We start from the raw sequence: 25,260 nt of genomic DNA on the forward strand, positions 1-25,260 counted from the left end.
ACCCCCCCAGCAGTGGTGATGGGGACAGAGATGGAGCAGCACCGGTGCTGCCCCGCATCCCGGGGGGGGACCCTGACACCCTCCCGGAGCCGGGATGAGCTTCAACCCCTTGGCAGGGGACACACAGACCCCCCCTTTATGGCCCCCCCCCCCCCATGTCCCAGATCTGACACCCCCACCCACCCACCCACTCTCTGTTTTCTCTTGCAGGGGTGGCAATAAGCACTTACGCCAAGTACTGCTACAACAAGCTGCAGAAGGCAGCTCTGACGGGAGCCAAGAAGGTATCGTCCAACCGTTGGGCACGGGGAGGGCAGCGGTGGGCAGCTAACCCCGGCCGGGACCACCAAGGGGGCTGCTGGGATTTGGGGATGGAGTCTGGAAGAGGAGGAGGAGGGAGGGATGAAGCTGGAGACCGCTGGAAACAGCGTGGCAGCTTGTGCCAGACCCGTGGTGAGGATGCTCCGGCGTGGTTTGTCCATCACTGCATCTCCTCTGGGGTCCCCCAGGTCCTTCCCAAACCTACCCACCACCAAGGGATCACACTGGGATTAGGGAAATGATCCTGGGAGCAAAACCATGGCAAGGATTGAAAAGGCAGCTCCAGCAGCTCCTATCTCCCTGGCTTTTTTTTGGGGGGGGGGGGGCTGCCCTGCTGGCCCCCTGCTCCTTCCAGATCACCATCACCGCGGCAGCTCGTCAAGCCAGATCCATCCCTGGGGCCATCACTGATTTATTTAATAAGACACCCTGGAGAGGGATTAATCTACAGCCTGAGGTGCTTTTCATGACCCCCACCCCCACCACGGCTGCCTCAGTTTCCCCCTCCTCATTTCGTGGGAATAGAGGAGAGACGGTGGGGCCCCTCCTCGGTCCACGGCAGGTGGGCTCACCAAGGGCTTATCGATGGCCGTATCCTGCTGACCTTTGAAGGCAGACAGGAGCGACTGAGGACCTGGACCCCACCAGCGGCTTGAGGCACGGCCGGGGTGGCTCCTTCTGTCGTCGGCTCTGGAGGGGAGACGCTGGGCCAGATCCAGCTGTCAGGCAGCTGCATCCCACCATGCACACCTTCACCACGTCCATCTCCTCTTCATCCCACCACGCACACATCTACCGCGTCCATCTCCTCTTCCACATCCCACCACGCACACCTCCACCACGTCCATCTCCTCTTCATCCCACCACGCACACCTCCACCGCGTCCATCTCCTCTTCATCCCACCACGCACACATCTACCGCGTCCATCTCCTCTTCCACATCCCACCACGCACACCTCCACCGTGTCCACCTCCTCATCCCACCACGCGCACATTCACCAACTCCGTCCCTTCTGCATCCTGCCATGGCCACGCACATCTGCGTGGTTGGAAGAACACCAGTGCCCTCCTGTGACCGAACCACCAGCCCAGATGGAGAGGGAACCCAGAGGTTTCCCCTGGCCCCACACCGTGCAAGATCCAGTGCCGGTACTGGTGCCCCCACTTCAAGCAGGCACAGATGAACCTACCATGGTGCCAGTGCTCTGCTTTCCAGAAGCGTCCCAGAGCTGTGGCTCATCTTCCTCCCTACACGGCTCATTGGTGTAGATGCTCCAGCGTTGCCGTGGCCCCACGGGTGGCAGAGCATGGGGGTCCTACCAAGCACCGTGGAGAGAGTCCCCAGGGCTGGATTTGCTTTCGAATCAAGGTGACGGGTGGAGGCACTTGCCCACCGGCTGCATTTCGGCACTCAGCTTCTGGCACGTGGCACCGCTGGAGACCTTGGCCGGAGTTCATCCGTGGCTCCATCCGCTGTCTCCATCACGCGGTGGGCTTGGGCTCTGGATGCGTGGCAACCAGCCCTGGAGCTCGGCCGTGGGGTACTGGGATTGAGCAGGACCCCACATGCCCGTCCCGGCTGCGGGGACACTGGCTGCAGCTCCTGATGACGCCGGTGGCCTCTCTTGTCTCTCGCAGGGCCTGAAGAAGCCAAACATCGAGGAGATTCGCCATGCCAAGAACGCCGTCTTCAACCCTTCCATGTTCGGCAGCTCCCTGCAGGACATCATCAACATGCAGAAGGAGCGGTACCCCGACCGGCAGCTGCCCTGGGTGCAGACCCGCCTCTCCGAGGAGGTCCTGGCGCTCAACGGGGACCAGACCGAGGGCATCTTCAGGTAAAGCCACCTACAGCCGCGGGGAGACCCCCAGGACGGTGGCAGTCCGGACCTTCTCATGGGGAAAAGCCATAACAAGTCACCTCATCGTGGGGCAGCTGGGCCCCTCCCCTGTCCCCATGGGTGCCTTTCGCCTCCCCATGGGGCAAAGAGCAGCCCCCCAACTTCTACTTGCTCCAAGGCCATGGGGATTTCTCCACGGCAGGGTGACCCCTGTTCTCTGGTGTCCACCAGAGTCACCTCGGTGTCTTGGAGCCGGCATGCCATCCCGCCGGCCCCACAGCACAGCAGGATGCCACGTCTCTGTGGGGCAGCAACAGGTCCCAAAGCCTCCACCCCAAGCTGATGTCCCCTCTTGGCTCTCCTTGAGCCCCACATGCACCCAAGGGGACCCCCCCAAAGCCCGGGGCGGGGCATTAGGCAGTTGGGTCCCCATCTCTTATTTGGGGACCGACATCTCTTCCTCCTGCAGAGTCCCCGGTGACATCGACGAGGTCAACGCGCTCAAGCTGCAGGTGGACCAGTGGAAGATCCCCACCGGCTTGGAGGACCCCCACGTTCCCGGTAGGACCCCAGGGTGCTGGGTGGGGTGCAGAATCAGGCCCCCCACCCACCAGGTCTCACATTTCCCCATCTTCTCCCCCGGCCTTCCCCAGCCTCCCTGCTGAAGCTCTGGTACCGGGAGCTGGAGGAGCCACTGATCCCCCACGAGTTTTACGAGCAGTGCATCACTCACTACGAGAACCCCGAGGCGGCCATCGCTGTCGTCCACTCTCTGCCCAGGATCAATAAAATGGTGCTGTGCTACCTCATCCGCTTCCTACAGGTATGGCCGGGACCTTCCCCGTGTCCGCCCTGGGGCTACCTTCCAGCCCGGTTGCCTCTCTTGAGGTTGCTTTGGGTTCCCCGAGTTGCTGTGGGGTTACCCATGTGGTGACCCCCCATCTCATCCAAGAACCAGGAGGTCCACGCGGTCCCTCCACTCATCTCCCCACCATCCCATCAACGCCGCCTTCCCTTCCTCCCGCCCCAGGTGTTCGTGCAGCCGGCCAACGTGGCCGTCACCAAGATGGACGTCAATAACCTGGCCATGGTGATGGCCCCCAACTGCCTGCGCTGCCAGTCGGACGACCCGCGGATCATCTTCGAGAACACCCGCAAGGAGATGTCCTTCATCCGGGTGCTCATCCAGCACCTCGACACCAGCTTCATGGAGGGCGTCCTATAGCAGCCGCCACCGAGTCCCCCCCCCACCACGAGCCCCCTCTCCTCCAACCCCGCTCGGCCGAGGAGCACAAGCTGGACCCCCGCAGAAGGAGGGTGCTGGGTGGCTTGTCGTGTGTGTCCCCACCACCCTGCCCGTCTCCATCCACCCCTGCCCGTCCTACGACGGGACACGGGACCGTCCCCGTCCCCCATCCCGACCCTCCGGCCATCTCACTGCCCACCTCTTTGCCAGCCGGAGGGATCGGCCGCTTTGGGGGTCCCTGGGGACGGCAGCACCCACAGAGCAGGCCAGGAGCATCCCAGCTCCCCGGGGACGGGTGGGATCTCCAGCCCGGCTGTCCTGTGTGGTCGTGGGTGGCAGAGGGGACCTAGGGAGCAAGGTGACAGCGTAGGGGATGGGGGAAGGTGGGCAGGCGGTGGGGGGGGGGGGGGGAATCAAACGGGTCCCCCCCACATCACCGTTGGGGTTGGGTCTCTGGCTGAGAGCAGAGCCGTGGGGCAGGGGGCACCTCCAGGGCCGGGAGAAGCCAACGGTGCTGAGCAGGCGTCGAGCAGCCGGAGAACGTGGCACGTCAAGGACCAGAGTGACAATTGTCCCAGTGCCTGGAAAAGTCCCAGCCGGCAGGGAAGGAGCTGACGGGGACAACCAGGGGCGCATCTTGCGGCAGAGCTGGGTGGGTGCTGGGGGGGGGGGGGGGGTCCCTTTGGGTGACTCACTGTGGCCGGTTGCCCATCCTGGGGTGCCGGAGGAGCTGGGCAGGCAGGTCGCTGCCCACGCGCATCACGGTGCCCATCCCTGGAGCACACCGGACCCATCTCACCGCACATTGGCACCACCGGGTCCCAAAGGACCTGTCTCAGCACCCACCGTGTCTGCTTGGCCCTGCTGGAGCCATCACAGGACCCATCATCTGCTCCTGGCCTTGAAAGACCCATCTTGACACTAAACATCTCTGCTTGGCTCTGCTGGAATCATCTGGGCACCCATCAGCTGTTCCTGGTCCTGCCCAACCCATCTTGGCACCCATAATCTCTGCTTGGTCCTCCTGGACCCATCTTGGTGTCCATCATCTCCTCCTGGTCCTGCTGGACCCATGTCGGTGCTCGTCATCACCTCCCGGTCCTGCTCAACTCATCTTGGCACATGTCATGTCCTCCTGCTCCTGCTGGACCCAGCTTGGCACTCATTATCTCCCCCTGCTTCTCCTGGACCTGTTTTGGTGCCCATCATCACCTCCTGGTCCTGCCCAACTTATCTTGGTGCCCATCATCTCTGCGTGGCCCTGCTGGACCTATCTTGGTGCCCGTCATCTCCTCCTGGTCCTGCCCAACACATCTTGGCATCCTGTCATCTCTGCTTGGCCCTGCTGGACACATCTTGGCATCTGTCATGTCTTTTTGGTCTTGCTGGAACCATCTTGACACTCATCATGTCCTCCTCGAACCATCTTGATTGCCCGTCATCTCTGCTTGGCCCTGCCCAAAACATCTTAGTACCCATCGTCTCCTCCTGCTCATGCTGGACCCATCTCGGTGCCTGTCATCTTCTCCTGGTTCTCCTGGACCCATCTTGGCATCCATCATCTCCTCCTGCTCCTGCTAGACCTATCTCAGTGGCCATCATCTCTGCTTTACCCTGCTGGATACATCTTGGCATCTGTCATGTCCTACTGGTCCTCCTGGGCCCACCTTGGAGCCCATTAGCTCCTCCTCATCCTGCACAAACCATCTTGGCACCCATCATCTCTGCTTGACCCTGCTGCACATATTTTGGCATCCATCATCTCCTCCTGGTCCTGCCCAAACCATCTTGGTGCCTGTCATCTCTGCTTGGCCCTGCTGGACCTGTCTTGGCATCTGTCATGTCCTCCTGCTCCTGCTGGACCCATCGTGGTGCCCGTCTCCTCCTCCTGGTCCTGCCCAACTCATCTTGGCACCCATGATCTCTGCTTGGCCCTTCCCAATCCAGCTTGGCACCCATCTCCTCCTCCTGGTCCTGCCCAACCCATCTTGGCACCCATCATCTCCTTTAGGTCCTGCCCAACCCATCTTGGCACCCATCATCTCCTCCTGGTCCCACCCAACTGATCCTGGTGCCCGTCATCTCTGTTTGGCCTGGCTGGACACATTTTGGCACTTCTTATCTCTTCCCAGTCCTGCCCAGCCCATCTTGGACTCCACTATCTTCTGGTCCTGTCCGATCCACCTTGGCACCCATCATGTCCTTCTGCTCCTGCCCAACCCATCTTGGTGCCCATCGCCTCCTCCTGGTCCTGCCCAAACAATCTTGGTGCCTGTCATCTCTGCTTGGGCTGGCTGGACACATCTTGGCACCTGTCATCTCCTCCTGCTTCTCCACCCATCTCGGTGCCTGTTGGCTCCTCCCCAACCCGTCTTGGCACCCATCATCATCTCCTACTCCTGGACCCACTTTGGCACCCATCATCTCCTCCAGGTCCTGCCCAACCCATCTTGGCACCCATCAAACATTTCCTGATCCTCCTGGACCCATCTTGGCACCCATCTCCTCCTGCTCCTCCTGGACCCATCTTGGCACCCATCTCCTCCTGCTCCTCCTAGACCCATCTTGGCACCCATCTCCTCCTGCTCCTCCTGGACCCGTCTTGGTGCCCATCATCTCCTGATCCTCCTGGACCCACCTTGGCACCCATCATCTCCTGATCCTCCTGGACCCACCTTGGCACCCATCATCTCCTGATCCTCCTGGACTCACCTTGGCACCCATCATCTCCTCCAGATCCTGCCCAACCCACCTTGGCACCCATCGATCATCTCCTGCTCCTCCTGGACCCACCTCAGCACCCTCATCCCCACCGCACCCCCACCCTGGAGCCGAAGGGTCCCCCCAACCCCCCTTCCCCCCCCACCACAGCCACCCCCCAAGTGCCTTCGGCTCCACCCGGGACAAAGCGGGACCATGGGGGGCACCCACTGGGGGGGGGGGGGGCACCCACCAGAGAATATAGAGCTATAAAGAGAGTTATTAATTAGACACACACCCCCTAATTTTCAAATCGGATGCTATTTTCTCGAGGGGGTGTCCCAGAGGGGGGGGAGTCCCTGGGGTGGGGGGGGACGCAGCGCTACCTCCCAGCTCTGCTCACTGCCAGGCGCCGGCGGGGGGGGGACAAGGGGGGGACACACCAGGGGGTGGCAGCGGGGTGGGGGGGTCCCCGCTTCCTCAGTTTCCATTTAATTATTTTTTTTCTCCAGGTTTTATATATTAATTTTTTTGCTTTATTTTTTTTCTCTTCCCCCCCCCCCTTTTTTTTTTAGACTCGAGGTTTTATTTATTATTAAAAATAAGAAAAATTATTAAAAAAAAATAATAATAAAGGGACAAACCCACCCCGGCTGCTGCGAGACCCTCCCCTGGGGGCTGGGGGGAGCAGGATCCCCCCGTCCCCCCCCCGGGGGGGTGGGGGGGGGTGGGGGTCCCCCCTGGGCTGCCGAACTCTGTAATTGGGGCGTGTGGACGTATAGAGGCGCCGCCCCATTGTGTGAATAAAGCTACGTATGGACAGTGCTCTTCGGTGCTGCTCATTCACTCTGGAGCGGATCAAGGGCTGGGAGGCTGGTTGGAGGGGGGAGACGGGGCACAGAGGCCCTATAAGGGTGTGAAGGGGCATATAGGGGCCCACATAAGCTGTAGAGTGTCCTATAGAAGCCCCACCCATGCTATATGTCCTCTATAGGGGTTTGTATGGTCAGGCCCCACCCCCCCCACCATGCAGGCAGTATAGAGTGTGTATAGGGCTCTCCCGCAAGCAGTATAGGGTATACCAGGCACTATAGGGTGCATGGGGCAGTATATATACTCCCCCTCCCCTGAGGGTGTATACATACCGCCCGGGGGGGGGTGTAGGGAAGCAGACAGGGTGTATAGGAAGAGATGGGGAGGGCAAAGCAGTATATAGGGGTATGTAAAGCTGCATAGGCTGCGGGTAGGATGTATATAGGGGCCTATAAACACCCCCAGAGTACATAAAGTAGTACAGGGACGTATATAGGGGTACATAAAGGTACCCAGGGTGTGTTGAGGGGGGGTGTAGGGGGTTTCTATAGGGGAGCACTGGGCAGGGCGGTGCAGGGGAGGGTATGAGTGTATGTAGGGTGTACAGGGAGGGCATGGGTGTCTATAGGGGTGTATAGGATGAACGGGGGGGGTGTATAGGGGCACACAGGGGGTGCACGGGTGCCTGTAGGGGTGGGTGGATGTATATAGGGGTGTATGGGTGTGTATAAGGGCACATGGATCTATATAGGGGTGTGGGCATGTCTGTAGGGGTCAGTGGGTGTATATAGGGGTGTGTATAGGGGGACACAGAGGGTACGGGTGTCTATAGAGGCAGGTGTGTGTGTGTAGGGGGTATGGCTGTGTATAGGGGTGGGTGCCTGGAGGTGGGGGGGGGGGTGTCTATAGGGCTGCATGGGTGTCTATAGGGCCAGGAGGCGGGTGTCTATAGGGAGTATGGGCATCTATAGGGCAGGTGGGTGTGTATAGATGGCATGGGTGTCTATAGGGGGTATGGGTGTCTATAGGGGTACACGACTGCCTGTAGGGGTAGATGAGTGTCTATATGGCCAGGTGGGTGCCTATAGTGGGTGGATGTATCTATAGGGGTGTGGGTATCTATAAGGGCAAGTGGGTGTTTATAGGGATGCCTGGGTGTCTATAGGGGTGTGTGGGTGTCTATAGGGGTGCATGGGCATTTATAGGGGTGCCTATAGGGGTGCATGGGTGTATATATAGAGGTGCACGGGTGCCTATAAGGGTGCATGGGTGTATATATAGGCGTGCACGGGTGCCTACAGGGGTACACGGGTGGCTATGGGGGTGCATGGGCGCCTATAGGGTGTGCATGAGTGTGTATATAGGGCTTCATGGGCGCCTATAGGGGTACATGGGTGTATATTATAGGGGTGCATGGGCGCCTGCAGGGGTACATGGGTGTATATACAGGGGTGCACAGGCGCCTATAGTGGTGCGCAGGTGTATATATATAAGGGTGTACGGGTGCCTCTAGGGGTACACGGGTGCCTGTGGGGGTGCACGGGTTCCTATAGGGGTGCATGAGCGTATATATAGGGCTTCCTGGGCGCCTGTCGGGGTGCACGGGCATTTATAGGGGTGCACTGTTGCCTATAGGGGCGCAGGGGTCCCTATACAGGGGTGCACGGGCAGGTCCAGGGCCCGGTGCGTGCCTCCCGCGGGGCGGGGGTGCCTATGGGGGCCATAAGTCCCTACGAGGGGGGGGTGCCCGGGGCTGGGGGGTCCGCAGGGTCTCTGGGGTGCCCGGTCCCCCCGGGCACCGGGAAGACGTTCCGCCCGGAGCGGTGTCACCGCCGGACCGCTCCGGAACGGGCCGGGACCGGGGCCGGGGGGCGGTCGGCGGGTGCCGGGGATGCGGCTGGGGCTGCGGCTGCGGCCGGGGTCGGTCCCCGGGAGGAGGGGGGCGGCGGGGGGGGCCGGGTACCGGCAGGGGCAGAGCCCGACCCCCCGCACCCGCGAGTACTTCTACTACATCGACCACCAGGGACAGGTACGGGGGGACACGGGGACCCCCCCCCCCCCATCTCAGCGCTGGGAGCGGGCGAGGACGGGGTGTCCTTGGGGGGAGCGGGTCCCCCCCAAAAAATAATAGACCCGGAGTGGGATCGGGACGGGGGGGTCCCGTGGAGAGCTGGGGGGGGAATCCCAGGAGGAGCCCAAAGAGATCCCAGGTGGATCCGGGGTGGAGCCCAGGGAGAGACCGGGTGGATCACAGGCAGAGCCCAGGCAGAGCCCGGACAAACCCCAAAAACGACCCTAAACGGACCCCGGAGAGATCCCAGACAGAACCCACACGGAGCCAAGACAGATCCCAGACAGATCCCAGATGGATACCGGACAGATCCCAGACAAATCCCAAACAGAACCCACATGGAGCCAAGACGGATCCCAGACGGATCCCAGACAGAACCCACGGCAGATCCCAGATGGATCCTGGACAGACCCTAGACAGATCCCAGACAGACCCTAGACAGATCCCAGATGGATCCTGGACACACCCCAAACAGATCCCAAACAAACCTGAGGTAGATCCTGCAGACAGATTTCCCCCCCCCCCCCCCCAAAAAAAAACCCTGGGTGGGCTCAGGGCAGATCCCAGATGGATCCCGAACAGATCCTGTGGGCAGATCCTGGACAGGACCCAGATAGGTTAAAAAAAAAAAAAAAAACTTAGATGGGCTCAGGATGGATCCCAGACAGATCCCAAATAGAGCCCAGACAGACCCGTGGCAGATCCCAGACAAATCCTGGACAGATCCCAGGGAGACCCCAGACAGACCCTGGGTGGATCCCAGACAGTTCCCAGGCAAATCCCCAAAAAGGACTCAGGACAGACCCCAGACAGATCCCAGGATGGATCCCAAAAGGATCCTGGACAGATGCTGAACTTGCCAGGGGCTTCGGGGTTTTGAGGCTTTTTCCCACTTTTCCACAGCTTTTCCTGGATGACACCAAAGTCAAGAACTTCATCACCTGCTTCAAAGGTACCAGGACCCCCCCAAAACCCCCCCAAACCCCATCACCTGGCCAGCATGGCTCTCCCCCCTCATCCTTAATTGGGATCCGATCCTTAACTGGGATCTCCTCCTTAATCGGAGCCTCATCCTTCATCAGGATCCGATCCTTAATCGGCATTGCATCCTTAAGGGGGGGGGGGGGAGGGCTGAGCCCTCGGCAGCGGGGTCAGGGAGGGGGGACACCCCCCACTCTGGCACTTTTATGGGTGGCAAAGTAGCCGCTGAGCACTATTTGAATATTAATTACCTTACTAATTAAGCAGCTCCTGCTATTAATATCTCCCGTTTGCCTTTCCCGGCACGGCGATTCCTCCCGAGCCAACCGCTCCTCCCTTTGCCAGCTCTCCAAAATGGGGTCTCATTACTGAACAACCCCCTACCCCACGGCTAATTAACCCCGGGGGGGGGTTAATTACCGGGCAGTAGCGAGCCAACGTCCATCCGTCTGTCCCGGCAGACATAGGCTTCCTCACCTTCTTCTTCAAGCGGCTGGAGCCAAACCGGAGCGGGCGTTACGAGGCCGAATTCCCTTTCCTCTCGCTCTGCGGCAGGGAGCGGAATTTCCTCCGTTGCGACGATCGTCCCATCGTCTTCACCCAACTCCTGCCGGGTTCCGGCGAGAGCCAGCTCCTCTCCTACTGCGGCGGCGGCGAGCGCCTGGCCGTGCCGTTCCAACCGGAGAGTTTGGTGATGTTGCCGGAAAACGGGCGGCTTTATCACCCGGCGCCGGCGAAGGCGGGCGGCGTGGGTTTGGTACGCTCGGCGTTGGCTTTCGAGTGGAGTCCCTGCTTCGAGTACGGGCGGGGGCCGGCGCAAGCCCCCACTCATTTTATCTGGGAAGGCCGGCGCTACCAGCTCACCGAGGAATTGCTGCCGTTGCTCTGCGCCGGCGGAGCGAGCTCGGCCGGGGAATCCTCGTGTCAGGGCTGAGCCGGGGACCCCTCCAGTCCCGTCCCCCCCAGCCCTCCCCATCACCCCCACGCCGATGGGAAAAGGGGCGAGTACCGGCTCACTGCGGTGGGATGGGTGCCACCGCGGCGGCTGGGACCCCTGTTAGTCTATAGAAAAAAACCCAAACAAACAAAAAAAAAAGCTTAAACCACGTGGCTGAGCTGTGCCGTTTCTGAGGTGCCGAGCACCCCCCTCGGGACTCGGGGTGTGGGGGGGTTGGGGGAACCGAGGCACAAGTGTGGAGCCATTGTAGGGTCTGCCTGTAAACAGCGCCGCGGTTACGGTTTTTGCCATAACCTCGACACGGCAGCAATTTATTAACTGCTCTCCCGGTGTTAATTAATCAGCTGAGGGCCTGGAGGCCGATCCACCCGTAGCCGGCACGCTGTCCCAGGGACACAAGGCGCTGCCGGGTGTTATCGGTGGCACCAGGTTCCCCCCGGCTGAGGCCGATGCTGGCAGCACAGTGACAGGAAAAGGGAGAAGGTACCCGAAAAGCACCGGGACAAGGGGGAAACACCAAATTTGGGGAGGAAGGAGGGGTCGGGGTATGGCGGTGAGACCACGGTGCTTCGCCAGGCACCGCAGGGCGGGATGAGGGCTCCGAGCTTCGCCTGAGCTACAAGGCGAAGTAGTCAAGGGCGCCGTGCCGGCAGAGGCTGGCGGTCCAGACGGCATCGGCTCTGCCGGAGCTCACCAGCATCCGGCACAGCTCGGCACTCACGGTGGCGAAACGTTCCTCATCCACCACATCCTCGAAGAAGTGGTCGGAGGCGGAGGGTGGCCGGGGCGGCTCCCAGATATAGCAGTCCACGGGGTACGGGTAGACGACCAGGCGTAAATCCGGGAGAACCAGGGTTTTCCGTAACAAGGTTTTGAGTCCCGGCGTGGAGAGGGGGTTGCCGAAAAGTCCCAGGCAACGGAGGTGGGAACAACGGCAGAGCGCCGGGAGCAGAGCCTCCAGCCGAGCGTCCGTCAGCCGGCACTCCATGAGGTCCAGGTGGAGGAGAGAGGCCGAGGTCTCCTCCAGGAGATGCCGGAGGGGTTGGAGAAGGTTCTCAGAGAAATCGTGGCCGCTCAGGTCCAACTTCCTCAGCGCTGGAGCGTGGAGGCTTTGGGAAAGGAACGTGAGGTCGCCGGGAAGGAGGTAGCAGAAGGCCAGCTCCAGGCTTTCCAGGGGAGCCTGCAGGTCGCTGCCGAGGAGGGGGAAGAGTGAGCTGTGAGCTCCCCGAAGCCGTCACCGCGTGGGGTGCAAACCAGGCGGGAGCTGCTGCCGGATTTAAATCTTTGAACGATGGGGTGGGGATGGTTCCCATATTCCCGTAGGGACTGCGGTAGGGAATGGCAGCAAAGCCGCCTGGATCCCAAGCCCCCCACCCACGAGCCAGGACCCATGAATTTCTCCCCCTGGGGCATGAAAAAAGACCTGCTCCACCAGGAACTTACCCGAGAAGTTGCCTCAGTTTCCCCGAAAGCCTGGAAGAACCCAAGTTGAGCTCCTTGAGGCAGGGCAGCCTCCCCAGCTGCGTGGCAAGGCACCGGAGGCCGGCATCCGTCCCCGCCGTGAGCCGCCGCACGTCGACGTTGCTGTAGGGCAGCTTGAGGCTGAGGAGGTCGGTGAATCTGGAGAGGTGCGGCAAAACCGCGCAGAGACCGCCCAACCCCAGGTTATTGAAGCGCAGATCCACCCGCCGCACGCCGGCGGGTTCAAGGGACTCCAGCAAACTCACGGTGCCGGCGACGGAGAGCTCCTCGGCATGGAAATCCCGGCATTTGAGGCGCAGGGGGCCGGCGGCACCAGTCTGCAGGGCGTCCCGCAGGACGCCGTAGGACGTGCCATTGACGAAGAGATCGGCGCGGACCTCCACACCGACGGGTTGCAGGGCCGCCGAGGTGCCGGAGGGACCTTTACGCCGCTTGGAGCCGCGTTTCAGGCACTCGCTTTGGTGTTTGGAGACCTCGATGCAAGCTTTGGCCAATGCCACCGTGCCGGACCACAGGCTCATCCCCTCTGGGCCACGGTCAGTGTCATCGTCCTGGAGACCCGTCATGTCCAGCACCCGCAGGCGGCACCGTCTCTCGCTGGGCGAAGGCAAGAAACGGATAAATAAACAAGTGGGGAAATCAGGGAACTGAAACAATCGGCTCCCGGGAGAGCCGTGGCCATCCGGCAACTCGCTCCAGCCCTGAGGCGGGGCGAGAGTCGCGGTCCCGCTTTCCTCCCGTGTTGCTGGTGCACAAAACAAAACTGGTGCCAACCCAGAGCTTCCTCCCTCCACCACGGCCCGAGCTGACGTCCCCAGGACGAGCATCGTCACCTCCGTCTCCCAGAGGAGAAGCAAAACAGCTCCTGCCCATCCCGGCGGAGTTTGGCATCCCGGTACCCACCTCGTGCCGCAACCGGGCTCCTCCAGCACCCGGCGGAGATGTGCCACGACGGCCAGGATGATGGCCTGGATGCACAATTTGCTGGGTTTCTCCTCGAGGAGCGAGTGACGGCCACGGTGACCCAACAACCGCTGGAAACTGAGGACGGGGAAGGGCCACGTCCCCACCAGGTCCCGCAGCGCCAGCGTCCGCCCGTCCAGGAAAGCGGCTTGGAAGAGGACAGGGTAGAGTTCGGCGGGGAGGAGGTCCAGGGCCCGGCGGGCGCCGGGGCAGTAGCTCACCAAGCGGCGGGCGCAGAGGAAGACGAGGGAGTGCATGGCACCCGCGAGCGGGGCTGTGGGCAGAAGTGGGGGAAGGAGGTGGTGGGGGAGACACACAAGCAGCAGGTGAGGTTGGGGGGAGCGCTGGGACCCCCCTCCCCAGCTGCCCCCCCCCCCCACTGCCAGTGGCAGAATGCGGGCCCATAGGTCTGGCAGCGAGGGGTTTGCCCCACGGTACCCCCTAATCTAGACATCCCCCCCCCCCCAAAAAAAAAAAGCAGCAGGAGGTTAAAACCCCCCACCAAAGGGGCACCCCTAAACCAGCCCCCCATCACAGGGGCACCCCCACAACACCCCTAAATGAGCCCCCCCCCACCAAAGGGGCACCCCAAACCCAGCCCCCCCATCAGTGGGGCACCCCACAGCCCCCCTAACCCGACCCCCCCATGACAAGGACCCCCACAGATCCTCCCCTAGACCCCGCCATGACAGGGACACCTCACACCTTCTTCTCCCCCCCTACAACATGGCGGCGGCCGCTGGCCCCGCCCACTCACCGCGCGCCCGCAGCCCCCCACTCTCCGCCGAACCCCCCACAGCCGCGCCGCTTCCGGGCATGCGCACTGAACGCCCAGCACGGCCCCGTCCCACCCCTCGCCCTTCCCCCTCCCCCCTCACTCACCAATCAGAGAGCGAGGCTGACCAAGGGGAGGCGGTTCCTCGGCGGCACCGCCTCCCCTCGCTCCTCCCGTTGGCTTTTGCCGCTGTCCGTCACCTCGCCCTCCCCTTCCCATTGGTCGAAGCGAGGCGGGAGCGGGAGGTTCGCTCTACCCGCCGCTCTGAGGCGCCGACCCCCGGGTTCCCTCACACGCACAATCCCGGGCGGCTCCCGGTCCCTCAGGAGGCCTCGGAGCCTCTTCCCCGAGATCCCTGCCCGGCCCCCGGCCCCTCTCTGGGCGCCATGGAGCGGCGGCAGGAGCTGAAGGCCCTGCTGAAGCGGTGGGAGGCGGATTTCCTGCGGGAGCGGCGGAGGAAGCCCAGCCAGGTGCCTGAGGGGGGGGGGGGGGGGGGGTCGAGAGCTGTGGGAGAGGGGCTTTTCCCCGGCATCCAGCCTCAGCCGGCTGCTGGCGGTGGGCTCCGGCCAAGGCCCGTGGCAGTAGCCGGGTGGGAGCCCTAACTCAGCCCCTCATCAGTGGGGCACCCTGTGGTGGGACCCCTAACCTAGCCCCCCCATCACAGGGGCACCCCACAGCACCCCTAACCCAGACCCACCAAAGGGGCACCCCATGGTAGGATCCCTAACCCAGATCCCCCATCAGTGGGGCACCCCACAGCCCCCCTAACCCATCCCTCCATCAGTGGGGCACCCCATGGCTCCCCTAACCAGCCCCCCACCACAGGGGCATCCCACAGCCCCCTAACCCAGCCCTCCATCAATGGGACACCCCATGGTGAGACCCCTAACCCAGCCCCCCATCAGTGGGGCTCCCCACAGTCCCCCTAACCCAGACCCACCAAACAGACACCCCATGGTAGGATCCCTAACCCACCCCCCATCAGTGGGGCACCCTGTGGTGGGACCCCTAACCCAGACCCCCCATCAGTGTGGCACCCTACAGCCCCCCTAACCCAGTCCACTATCATAAGGGTACCCCACAGCCCTCCTAACCCAGCCCTCCATCAGTGGGGCACCTCCATTTCTATAAGGTACATCTTATACCTAAAGAAATCACAGGAGGACAGACAACCCAGAGTCAGGAACAAGTGTGATGCTGCCCTAACCGCAGTTTTCTTTTTAAAAAAAAAAAAAAATAAAAACCCCAAGCTAGCTCTCTCTCGTTCCACGGCAGCAGAAAGTAACAATAATTTGCTCCATAGCCTGAAATAATGATCTTTTAATGTGTTTGCCTCACAGGCCGACATCGAGGCGGCTCCAGAGGACACCAGACGTGAGTGCCAGCCCTGCCACCACCCCACCTAGAGGGGGTATTTTAGGGTCCTGGGTGGTGCTGGGCTCCCTCCATGGGCAGGTAGAGCACTTGGCCGGAGCTGTGGGTGCTTTGTGGGTGGGGGTGACCCCTCATGCCAAGCTGGACACTCATCATCGGGTTGGTTTGATCTTGGGGGGGGGGTCTTTGGTGGCACACATCAATTGTTCTCAGTGTGGGAACTGCTGGGGTTTTCCGGTAAGTACCAAATACACCAAAAAATGGTCTTGACAATCTGTCACAGGGCTCTACAAGGAGTACAAGATGCTCAAGCAGCAGAGAGAGGAGTCGGATCCCTCCCGGCTCAGTCCCTCCTGCAAACCAGCAGCCCCGGAGCAGGTACCAGAGAACCACCCTGACTTTGGCCTTGGGTTTTGTCTCCAGGAACCTTGAACCCCTGAGATTCACCCTTGGTGCGAGTGCTTTGGGGTGTTTGTGCTTTGTCTTTTGCTGCAGACAAAGCCATGTTCATCCTGCCTGTTTATAAGGGGGCTTATTTGACCATAGCAAGGAAAATTGTCTAATTGGCACCATATAATGCTTATTTTTGGCTTTGTGGGAGAATAAGACACCCCAAACGGAGAGCATAAGGGCACCGTGGGGGTGGGAAACCAAGCGCCTGCGATCCCTCGCACGCTTTACGCTGGCCAGCATCCAGGCTGCTGAAAGCGTGGGCTCTTTTTAACCAGCCTCTTAACGAGGCAACAATCGAGCCAGCCCCTGTGCTTAGGGTGAGGTGATAAATGCCCCAGGACTGCATTTTTCACCCCAAGCGCATTGGACATGCTGCCTGTGGCCGAAAGATGCCGTGGTGTGATCATATCAAGCTTGTTGCCCAGCTCCTTTCTCCTCTCGGAGGTATTGGAGCTCATCTTCATGATAGGATTCAAGTTTTTTGGATTTAACAGGTTTTGGGATTTAATGGTTTGGATTTAACGGTTTGCAGTGTCATTGCAGGTGCCGGAGTCCGGTTGTTGGGGCGCACACCTGAACCGACAGCCGAAAACCCCCAGGCTGAGCCACCGCAGCTGCGCTGTGCCGAAAGCCTCGGCACAGTACTACGGGATGAAGCTGAAATCCAACCTGGGAGCTGCCGGGAAGGTCAGGGCTGGCTGGGAATTGGCGCTGACTGCTGCAGCCCAGAGAGAAGCTTCTACTGAAGCTGCTTGTGACCTTTTTTTCCCCCCCCTCTGGCCACTCCGAAATTGCGGCCCCCTCCTGCCAGAGCCCCCCAGAATCACAGCCTCCTCCTGCCAGAGCCCCCCACTGTTAGCAGAGAGTGGGAGCTGGGGGTGCAGAGCACCCACAAATGCCGGTGAAGGTCCCCTTTGATTTAGAGATGGGGTGCGGAGTTTCGGAGGACGATCTGACCCCCGTCTGTCCTTCTCCCCTGTCTGCAGGAGACACCCCTGACCCCAAGGAGGATCCCCACTGCCAGGCGAACCCCAGCTGTCCCTGAGCTTCAGACAAATTTGGGGACAAGTGACAAAGCCACGGCGCCGGCGGAGGCTTCACAGAGTGAGGGAGGCGAGCCGGGAGATCTCCTCCTTCCTCCCTCGGTGTCGGGGTTGGCCCCCATCGTCCTCGCTGCAGGGTTGAAGCCCCCCCTGCCACCACCACCAAATAAATTCCAGCAGCTAAAGCAGACAGTGGCACAGAGACTGGGCTCGCTGGATCCCGCCTGGCTGCAGAGGTGCCAGGGGACACCAGGGGATGAAGGGACAATCCCGGGTGCCACGCAGGAGAGGGAGCGGGGAGAGATCGGATGTGCTCCTCCAGAGCAGGAGGGGGGCAATGGGATACCATCGGTGGAAGATTCCGGGAGGAAAAGGCCATGCAGAGATGGTGGAGACGGCGCGGCGGCTCCCACGAAGCTCAGGCGATGCAGCCGCGACTCAGCCAAGGGAACATTCAGCACTGCCAGCGGGCTGAAGCAGAGCAAGGAGGAAGAGGAGGAGGAAGAAAAGCATGCGGCAGCCCAAAAGGAGAGCAGAAAGGTGTCGGATCCCTTGGAAAACATCCTGGGGGAGTTGGAGGAGGAGGAGGAGAAGCCGAGACCCACCCGCAGGGCTGGTGCTGCCAGGTAGGTCCTGCCGACTTCCCAGCGCTGCCGGTGTGCCGGCAGCGCTGCTGGGCGCTCTGCCACAGGTTCACCTGCCTTGGCATAGCTCACAGCTCGCTTCAAACTCCCGTGGGGGGGTTGCCAGAGCCCTTCAGGTCACAGGCTGCGACAATGCCTCGTGGTGCTCAAAAGCACCAAAGTGTGGTTGGAAAAGGACACTGAGAGAGCCCAGGGGGCTTTTTCCTCTTAATTTTTATAAATAGCGAGCTGCTCTTTCCCTAATTCCTCCTTCTTTGTGTTAAGTCATGGATTTGGAGAGGGGGAAGGAATAAGTTTGGGGTGGTTGGGGTTTTTTTAACTCTGACTTTTGTGCATAATTATGCCCTGCACACGTTTCGCCTCTCCGCAAACGTCTGCGTTGCCTTTGGTCACGTTTAAGGGATGAAAGATTTCGAGTTTATTTCCCTTAAAGCTGTTTTGCAGGCAGGGCGCTGGGTGCAGGCAGGAGCTGAGGGGTGGCGGGGGGAGGATGGGGATCCGATGGCCCCCCCTGAGCTGCTGCCACACGTGTGCAGGGGGGTTCCTAGCCAAGCTCTCTCCCCACAGAGCACCTCCACAGAGAGGCGGCAACTTCGTCAGGCTTAACCTGAAGAAGAAATCTTGCGTCCGAGGATACGCCCTGCGGGGAAATCGCCTTCGCAAGCAGGTAACGTTCCCGCTCGGCGGTTGCCTCGGCACCGCCGAAAGCCTCCCACTGGACAGGACCATGCTGCTCTCCCACTCTCACCGCCGAACCCATTTCCAGTCAAATTTAAGTTCATCTGGCCCAGGATGAGTTTAAAACTCTTCTAGCTCTTGCTCATCTTCATGTCGTTCTTTCAATTTCCGTATTTTACCTTCTAGTTAATTTATCTTTTTATTTTGTGACCACGCAGGCAGGAGGCATGGCTCAGCTCCCTGCCCCTCCGCTGCTGCCTGACTTCCCTGCCTTCAGCAGCAGTTTCACCCTGAAAACGCCATGCAAGGGGAAGGACCTTGCTGTAGTGGGCTTGTCCTGCTGGGTAGAGGCCGCTCGGCCTTTTCGGCTTCAGCTCTGCCACAAAGTCCTAGGATTTTTTTAATATCTCCTCTTTAATTGATGTGAAATCTTTCAGGATCGATCACCTCTGGGTGACGTGAGCATCAGCTGGAAGAAAATTGCCTTTATTTTTTTAAAGCTTGGCATGCTTATGCAGCGCTTTGGCAGAAGCCCGGTGCCGGGGCAAGGTAAAACATAATAAAATATACTTTTATTAAAAATAATAATATAAAAGTAACTGGAAATGGTCCTGCTTCGCAGGTGTGGAAGCAGAAGTGGAAGAAGAAAGCAGAGTGGTTCGGAGGAGGCAGCGGATCCATCGACCGAAGCTCAGACGTCTGCTTCAGGTGCGGCGGGACGGGGCACTGGGCATCAGCGTGCCAGGGCCGAGGTAAGGCTCTGAACGCCGGATTATGGGGTTTGTTTGGCAAAGCCATGGGCCGGGTTTGGATCTGGCTGCGCCAAAGCGGTCATAACAGAGGCTGGAGGATGGGAAGCATCTGTCGGGCTTTCCCACCTCCCTGCGGTTTCTCTCCGCTGTTGGCTTAAGGATTTGCAGGGATAAGAGCTTGTGGGAAGAGGGTGAAAAAATGAGGCAGTTTCTTTACCATGGATTTAAGTAGAGAAGGGACCCATTTCCCACCTGCAGAGACAGCTGCTGGCCCGCTGCTGGAGGAGAGCAGCTGCGCGGATGAAGAGGAAGAGGCTCCCCTGCCCACGCTGGAAGAAGTGGCTCGCAGGACCAACACCGTCTGCCGAGAGCTCTCCTTCTCCGGTGAGGCCCCGTGGCTTGCTGGCCTGCCAGCTTGCCTCGCTCTCCGCTGACACGCTGTGGCTGGCTCTGGGATGAACTTCAGGAGACGTGGAATCGTTTCCTTTTCCCTGTGGGAAGTTTGTTTGCGCTCCCAGGAGGGTTTGCCTGGCATCAAAAGGTGGCTTCAGCAGCCTGGGTTTACGCTGGGATGTGTCTCCTCCGGGAATGCCGGCCTAAAATACAGGCGGGCTCACTGTGCTTGCTCCTGCGTGGCAGTGGGTGTCCAGGCAGGGTAGGAAAATCTGCCTGCAGTTCCCGATTGCTGCCTTCATCCCTGGCAGAGAACGGAACCAGCGACCAGGAAAGATCTGAGAAGATTTTAGAGGCAACGACTTACCTGGATGTACGGAGGCCGGCGTACGAGCCGCCCGCTCCCCCTGCACCCATGGAGCCCCTCTATGACCTGGGGCCAGAGGGGAAGGTGCGAGGTACAGCTCCCCACAGCGCTTGGAGCAGGGCCGGGGGGGGTTTGGCCCCTCTGATCCCCGCCTGACTGGGTGTCCTTCCCCCTGCAGAGACCCCGGAGGAGGTATTTGAGGCTCTGAAAGCCCTGGGCTACAGCTCCTTCCGCCCAGGCCAGGAGGTGACTGTCATGAGGATCCTCTCCGGTGGGTTTATTTCCCCCACGATCTCCTTTCCTCCACGGGGTCTGGGCTCCCCGTGATCCCCTCCCATGCGGGGTGGCCGGGTTGTCCCCTCAAGTGAAGTCCCCAACTCCTTGTTCTGCCAGGCCTGTCCACGCTGGTGGTGTTATCAACAGGGATGGGGAAGTCCCTCTGCTACCAGCTCCCCGCTTATCTCTACCACAAGCGCTCCCAGTGCCTCACCTTGGTCATCTCCCCGCTGGTGTCCCTGATGGATGACCAGGTACTGCTCAGATATCCCGATTCTCCCACCCCAACCCCTGCAAGGATGGCACTGGGTTCAAGGCTCGTGTGCACCCAAAATGGGGGAGTTGGGTGTCCGAGTGGGTTCCCCCCCCGAAGTTACCAAAGGCCAGTGTGGCCGAGTGACAGGCATCGATCGCTTCCAGGTTTCGGGGCTGCCGCCGTGCCTGAAGGCTGTCTGCATCCACTCCAACATGACCAAAGCCCAACGGGAAGCAGTGATGGAGAAGGTGAGCGACTAGGGGCTCTGAACTCACCGGGGAGAACCGTGTACGCTCGGGTCCCCGCCACCATCGCTGTATCCACGTGGTTGCGTGATCCCGGTGAGGGCAGTGCCGGACAGCAGCGATGCCATGTCCTGGCCAGACCGTTTCCCTGGGAGAGCAGGTAAAGTATCCCTTGTGCTTCTCCCTGATCCGGTGCTCCCGGTGCAGGTGAAGCAGGGCGAGGTGCAGGTGCTGCTGCTGTCCCCCGAGGCCCTGGTTGGCGGAAGCGGATCGGGATCCAGCTGCCTGCCCTCTGCCGATCAACTGCCGGCTGTGGCCTTTGCCTGCATCGACGAAGCTCACTGCGTCTCCGAGTGGTCCCACAATTTCCGTCCCTGCTACCTGCAGCTCTGCAAGGTACATGAGGGGAAAAACCCACCCCGAGGCGGAAGGAACCCATCGGGGCCAGGAGGGATGTCAGGCTCCTGTTTTGTTGGGGGTTTTTTTCCCTTCTTCTTGGCAGGTTCTCCGAGATCGCCTGGGCGTGCGTTGCTTCCTGGGCCTGACGGCAACCGCCACCCTGTCCATGGCACGGGACGTGGCCCAACACCTCGGCATCCCAGCAGAGGAAGGGATAGCCGTGCGTTCCGCCGCCGTGCCCCCGAACTTGCACCTCTCTGTCTCAATGGACAGGGACAGGGATCAGGTAGGGACAAGGATGGATCTAAAGAAATTGGATTTGTTGCTGTGGTGCTGGATCCAGAGTGGATCTTCTTGGAGAGAAGCTCCCCAGCCCCTTTTCTGGGGGCACCTTCACCCCTTTCTCTGCCCCGCAGGCCCTCATCGCCCTGCTGCAAGGGGAACGTTTTGGGTGCCTGGACTCCATTATAGTCTACTGCACAAGGCGGGAGGAGACGGCTCGCATCGCAGCGCTTATCCGGACCTGCCTCCAAGGAATGCTGCTGAAGGAACCCACTGGAGCCGAAGAGCCGGAACGGGATGCTGCCGAAAGGAAAAATGTGAAGGGTAAGCGGCACGGCCTCGCTGTCCGAAAGAAGCATGAGCCCAAAATATCCTGTCTGGTGAATCCATGCTAGAATGGAGAGTCCCTAGGAAATGAGCCATGCTCGAGGTTTCTGGCGCCCAAAGTCTGGCTCCATCGGCGGCTCCACCCGGCCACGGAGCGCTGCTCTTGACAGCAGCAGAGCATTTATCTTCCCTCACCTGCGTCAGAGGCTCTAAATCCAGGCTTTGATTTTTCTAGCGACAGCCGATAATGATGGATGCTAATCAGCTGTCATTAATAAGGCTCGACATTGGGTTTGGTACACAGGAAACCCTCATTGTACGGCTCTCCGGGGTTTTTTTCTTTCTGAACCTCGTAACCATGACTGGGAGTCTTTATTTCCCCTCAAAATCCGCGATGCGGATCCGTGGCCGAGCTCTGCTGTTTGCTGAAGCCTGGGTGAGTTCGTGCTGTCCCACTTCCAAACCAGCTGGGGCTTGACGACTTCTGGCAGCTAACGAGGAGCGTGCACCCCTTTGCTGCAGAGCAGCAGCCCTGCTCCTGCCCATGGCACCCCGTCCCCAGGGCTGATTTCTGCCACAGGCGGGGTTTGCTGGTCATTTCCATCCCTGATTTGATTACCTGCTCTGCTTTTGCCGATCGAAATCACTAATTAAATGCCATTAAAACCTCTCTCCCCACTTTCTTTCAGCAAAGAAGAGCGTCCGCCGGCCGCTGAAGTGGATTGCGGACGCTTACCATGCCGGCCTATCCGCTGCCGAACGCCGCCGCGTCCAGAAGAGTTTCATGAGCGGCCAGCTCCGCGTGGTGGTGGCCACGGTGGCTTTCGGCATGGGGTTGGATAAATCGGACGTCCGCGGCATCGTGCATTACAACATGCCCAAAAATTTCGAGAGTTACGTGCAGGAGATCGGCCGGGCCGGGCGAGACGGTGAGCCGGCTTACTGCCATCTCTTCTTGGAGCCGGAGGTAGGGCCTGCCAGTGGGGTGTGGGGGGATTCCCCTCCATTTTGGGGGTCTTCCCCAAGGCTTACCACTGCTTCCCTAGGGTGGGGATCTCCACGAGCTGCGGCGCCACATTTATGGCGACACGGTGGATTTTTTCACCATCAAGAAGCTGGTGCAGAAGGTTTTCACTCCCTGCAAGTGCCTGGAGCTGCACCAGAAACACCAGGACGTCATCAGGGTGAGGAAGGTGCTGAGGGCCCCACTCCCATGGCCTTCCTGGCTTTTTAACTCATTAAGTAATGAGCTAACATGGTAGAAAACACTTAATTGTTGGGTGGTCACATCAGGGAGCTTAAATCAGTTGAGGGAAGCTTGGGAAGCACCAGTGCTTGGGCGAGGTGAGCCATGGTGTAGGATCTGGCCAGGAACAGGCAGGATAGCATTTGGGATGTCCCAAAAAGAAGGCAGGAGCCTGCCCGTCCTCTAACTGGTGACACTGCGCCACGCGCCGTGTCCCTCGCAGAACGGGGAGGTGGAGGATGCCGAAATGGCCGAGTTCTTGGAGGAGGAGGAGGACAGCAGCAGCGTGGCAAGGCGGAGCGGGCAGCGGGTGTGCTACAAGCATGAGCGAGCCATCCCCATCCAACAAACCGTGGAATCCCTGGACATACGGGAGGAAGGTGAGGGGTGGGGAATCGGCCCCGAGCAAGGCCGGTGGAGGTCCCAAAGGGGATCGGGATCCCTCCGCAACTCCCCGCTCTCCTCTCTCGCAGGCATCGAGACCCTTCTGTGCTACCTGGAGCTGCACCCGCAGCACTGGCTGGAGCTCCTGCCTCACACCTACTCCTCCTGCCGGCTCCTGTGCTATAGGGGACCCCAGCAGCTCCGGACCGTGGCACGGAGGTTAGAGCCGCACCATGGAGCATCGGTGTCAACTCCACGGCATTCCCTGTGCTAGGGGCGAGCCCCCACGGCGTGGTCTCTGCTGGTGGGAGCTGCTCTGCAGCCCTGGGGTCCGTTGGAGGTAAAAAGTGGGCTCCAAGCCGTGGTGCCAGCTGTTTTCTGGTGTCTCCTGCCCTCAGTTCTCCCCCCATCGCCGTCTTCCTGGCCCGGGAGCGCCTGGCAGGGAAGAACCACAGCAATGCCAGCTCCCTGGAATTCGACGTGGTCTCGCTGAGCGACTCCATGGGTTGGGAAGTACCCCTGGTGAAACGCGCCCTGCGCCAGCTCCAGTGGGATCCGCGCCTGCGGCAAGGTATCGGCATCCCCGGATTCCTCACTGGAGGTGGGGAAAAAAATCCCTCCTGCACTGCCGGCAGCTGGCTGGGTCTCGGTGGGTGCCGGATCTCGGCGGGCACCGGTTCAACCAGTTCTTGGTGCCTTCAGACGGTCGCAGTGAGGGGAAGAGCGGGGTCATGGTGGAGTTTGGAGAGCTGTCCTTCCACCTACGTGCCTATGGCGACCTCACCAACCAGGAGCTGGACTCTGTCTGCGATTTCCTCCACCGAAGGGTGGTGGCCAGGGAGAAGATGGCTCTTGGACAACTCCGTGCCTGCTTCCAGGCCTTCCAGAGGTGAGCACAGGTGGAGAAGACCACCCAACCCTCACAGAGCTCTCCGTGCGGCAGCTCCACGGTTGCCCGCCCTTCCGTCCTACCCAGTTTGGGGCCGGTTTTGGTACTGGGAAGGGAGGAGGTTGACACTGGGCCGCACAGTGTGGCCTTCCAGACCTGGGGTCCTCACCCTGTGGATGAGGAAGAGGAGAGGAGTTCCTGCCTGAAGGCTCTGCTCAGCGACTACTTCGAGAAGGAGCCCGCTGGTGAGCAGGCTGAGCGTGACTGTGAGGAGGAGGAGGAAGAGGAGGAGGAAGATCTCGGCGACGCTAAAGTGAGCAAATCCACTTTTATTGGGAGCTGGGCCATTAGCCGGTATTTCTGGTACATGGTAGCTCCGGTTTAGACAAGACCGGGGATGGGTTTGGGGTGAGGGTGAGGAGGGACGTGACCCCCGCCGTCTCCTTTCCTTCGCAGCTGCGGGACTGGGAGAGCCAGATCCGCGCCGACATCCGCCGTTTCCTCTCCATCCGCCAGGACGAGAAGTTCTCCGGCAGGGCCATCGCCAGGATATTTCACGGCATCGGTAAGACAAGGAGGTGCCGAATCGGGCTTCTTCCGCCTCGCTCCAGCACCTGCCCATCCCCTCCTAACTGGGGTCTTCTCTGCCTGCTCTCTGCAGGCAGCCCCTGTTTCCCTGCCCAGGTCTACGGCCACGACCGCCGGTTCTGGAGGAAATATCTCACCTTCAACTTCCACCAGCTCGCCCGCCTGGCCACCGAGGAGATCTTGGCCAGCAGGTGAGGGCAGGAGGCAAAATGGCGAGGCCGCCTTGCCCTCGAGAGTGGAGCTACCTCCGGGGTGGGGGGACTGAGCCTTTCCCAGTGCCCGCAGGGATTTTTATCTGGATTTTTATCAAGGAATTAATAAAGGCCACTGACCTTTTACGACACCCGCCTCCTGCCTATATGTTTATGCCTGCGCCAGGGGTGTGAATCTGCTGTGGGTGACACCCCCAGCACGGGGAGGGGGACGGACGGGGGAGGGGGGGTACATGCACCATCGCCACAGTGATAGGGGGGTTGATGGGGGGGTCTGTCACCACGGCAGCAGGGGTTGTCA

General features: G+C 60.5%; 4 protein-coding genes across 10 annotated transcripts in view; 3 read left to right on the forward strand and 1 right to left on the reverse strand.

Annotated features, from left to right (window-relative positions):
* Positions 1-6,240, forward strand: part of ARHGAP39 (Rho GTPase activating protein 39) — a 150,007-nt gene extending 143,767 nt beyond the window's left edge. For 3 of the 5 annotated variants that reach the window (XR_007509210.1, XR_007509212.1, XR_007509214.1), the window contains 6 exons: positions 211-284; positions 1,960-2,159; positions 2,632-2,723; positions 2,816-2,985; positions 3,193-5,379; positions 5,420-6,239. Coding sequence is in view for 1 of the 5 variants with exons in the window: in XM_049825984.1 (XP_049681941.1) it covers positions 211-284; positions 1,960-2,159; positions 2,632-2,723; positions 2,816-2,985; positions 3,193-3,387 (731 nt within the window). In the remaining 4 variants the exon portion in view is untranslated. Of the gene's footprint in view, positions 1-210; positions 285-1,959; positions 2,160-2,631; positions 2,724-2,815; positions 2,986-3,192 lie in introns of all 5 variants that reach the window. The other 2 variants (XR_007509211.1, XM_049825984.1) reach the window with 2 other exon arrangements.
* Positions 6,241-8,795: 2,555 nt separating this feature from the next.
* On the forward strand, positions 8,796-11,041 carry C2H8orf82 (chromosome 2 C8orf82 homolog). The gene is made up of 3 exons (XM_049827794.1): positions 8,796-8,950; positions 9,896-9,944; positions 10,435-11,041. The coding sequence occupies exons 1-3, from the start codon at positions 8,813-8,815 to the stop codon at positions 10,905-10,907; spliced, it is 660 nt and encodes a 219-aa protein (XP_049683751.1). The 5' UTR covers positions 8,796-8,812; the 3' UTR covers positions 10,908-11,041.
* Positions 11,042-11,215: 174 nt separating this feature from the next.
* Positions 11,216-14,199, reverse strand: LRRC14 (leucine rich repeat containing 14). 2 transcript variants are annotated; one of them, XM_049827781.1, is made up of 4 exons: positions 14,082-14,105; positions 13,317-13,650; positions 12,375-13,010; positions 11,216-12,121 (listed from the first exon to the last, which is right to left on the reverse strand). In XM_049827781.1, the coding sequence occupies exons 2-4, from the start codon at positions 13,631-13,633 to the stop codon at positions 11,548-11,550; spliced, it is 1,527 nt and encodes a 508-aa protein (XP_049683738.1). In that variant the 5' UTR covers positions 13,634-13,650; positions 14,082-14,105; the 3' UTR covers positions 11,216-11,547. The 2 variants fall into 2 exon arrangements, with proteins under 2 accessions (XP_049683738.1, XP_049683731.1); XM_049827774.1 differs by lacking the exon at positions 14,082-14,105 and adding an exon at positions 14,134-14,199 and having other exon boundaries at positions 11,217-12,121.
* Positions 14,200-14,396: 197 nt separating this feature from the next.
* RECQL4 (RecQ like helicase 4) lies at positions 14,397-25,066 on the forward strand. Of its 2 annotated transcripts, XM_049827647.1 has the most exons (24): positions 14,397-14,621; positions 15,492-15,525; positions 15,809-15,903; positions 16,522-16,665; positions 16,965-17,647; positions 18,233-18,332; positions 18,966-19,095; positions 19,354-19,479; positions 19,800-19,946; positions 20,034-20,126; positions 20,249-20,385; positions 20,552-20,635; positions 20,840-21,028; positions 21,135-21,317; positions 21,448-21,637; positions 22,330-22,607; positions 22,687-22,824; positions 23,110-23,266; positions 23,360-23,489; positions 23,669-23,841; positions 23,973-24,159; positions 24,301-24,472; positions 24,616-24,724; positions 24,821-25,066. In XM_049827647.1, exons 1-24 carry the CDS (start codon positions 14,538-14,540, stop codon positions 24,940-24,942), a joined length of 3,885 nt encoding a protein of 1,294 aa, XP_049683604.1. In that variant the 5' UTR covers positions 14,397-14,537; the 3' UTR covers positions 24,943-25,066. The 2 variants fall into 2 exon arrangements, with proteins under 2 accessions (XP_049683604.1, XP_049683614.1); XM_049827657.1 differs by lacking the exons at positions 24,616-24,724; positions 24,821-25,066 and having other exon boundaries at positions 24,314-24,466.
* The last annotated feature ends 194 nt before the right edge of the window (positions 25,067-25,260 follow it).

Source organism: Accipiter gentilis, chromosome 2, assembly GCF_929443795.1.
Source record: "Accipiter gentilis chromosome 2, bAccGen1.1, whole genome shotgun sequence".
NCBI lineage: Eukaryota > Metazoa > Chordata > Aves > Accipitriformes > Accipitridae > Astur > Astur gentilis.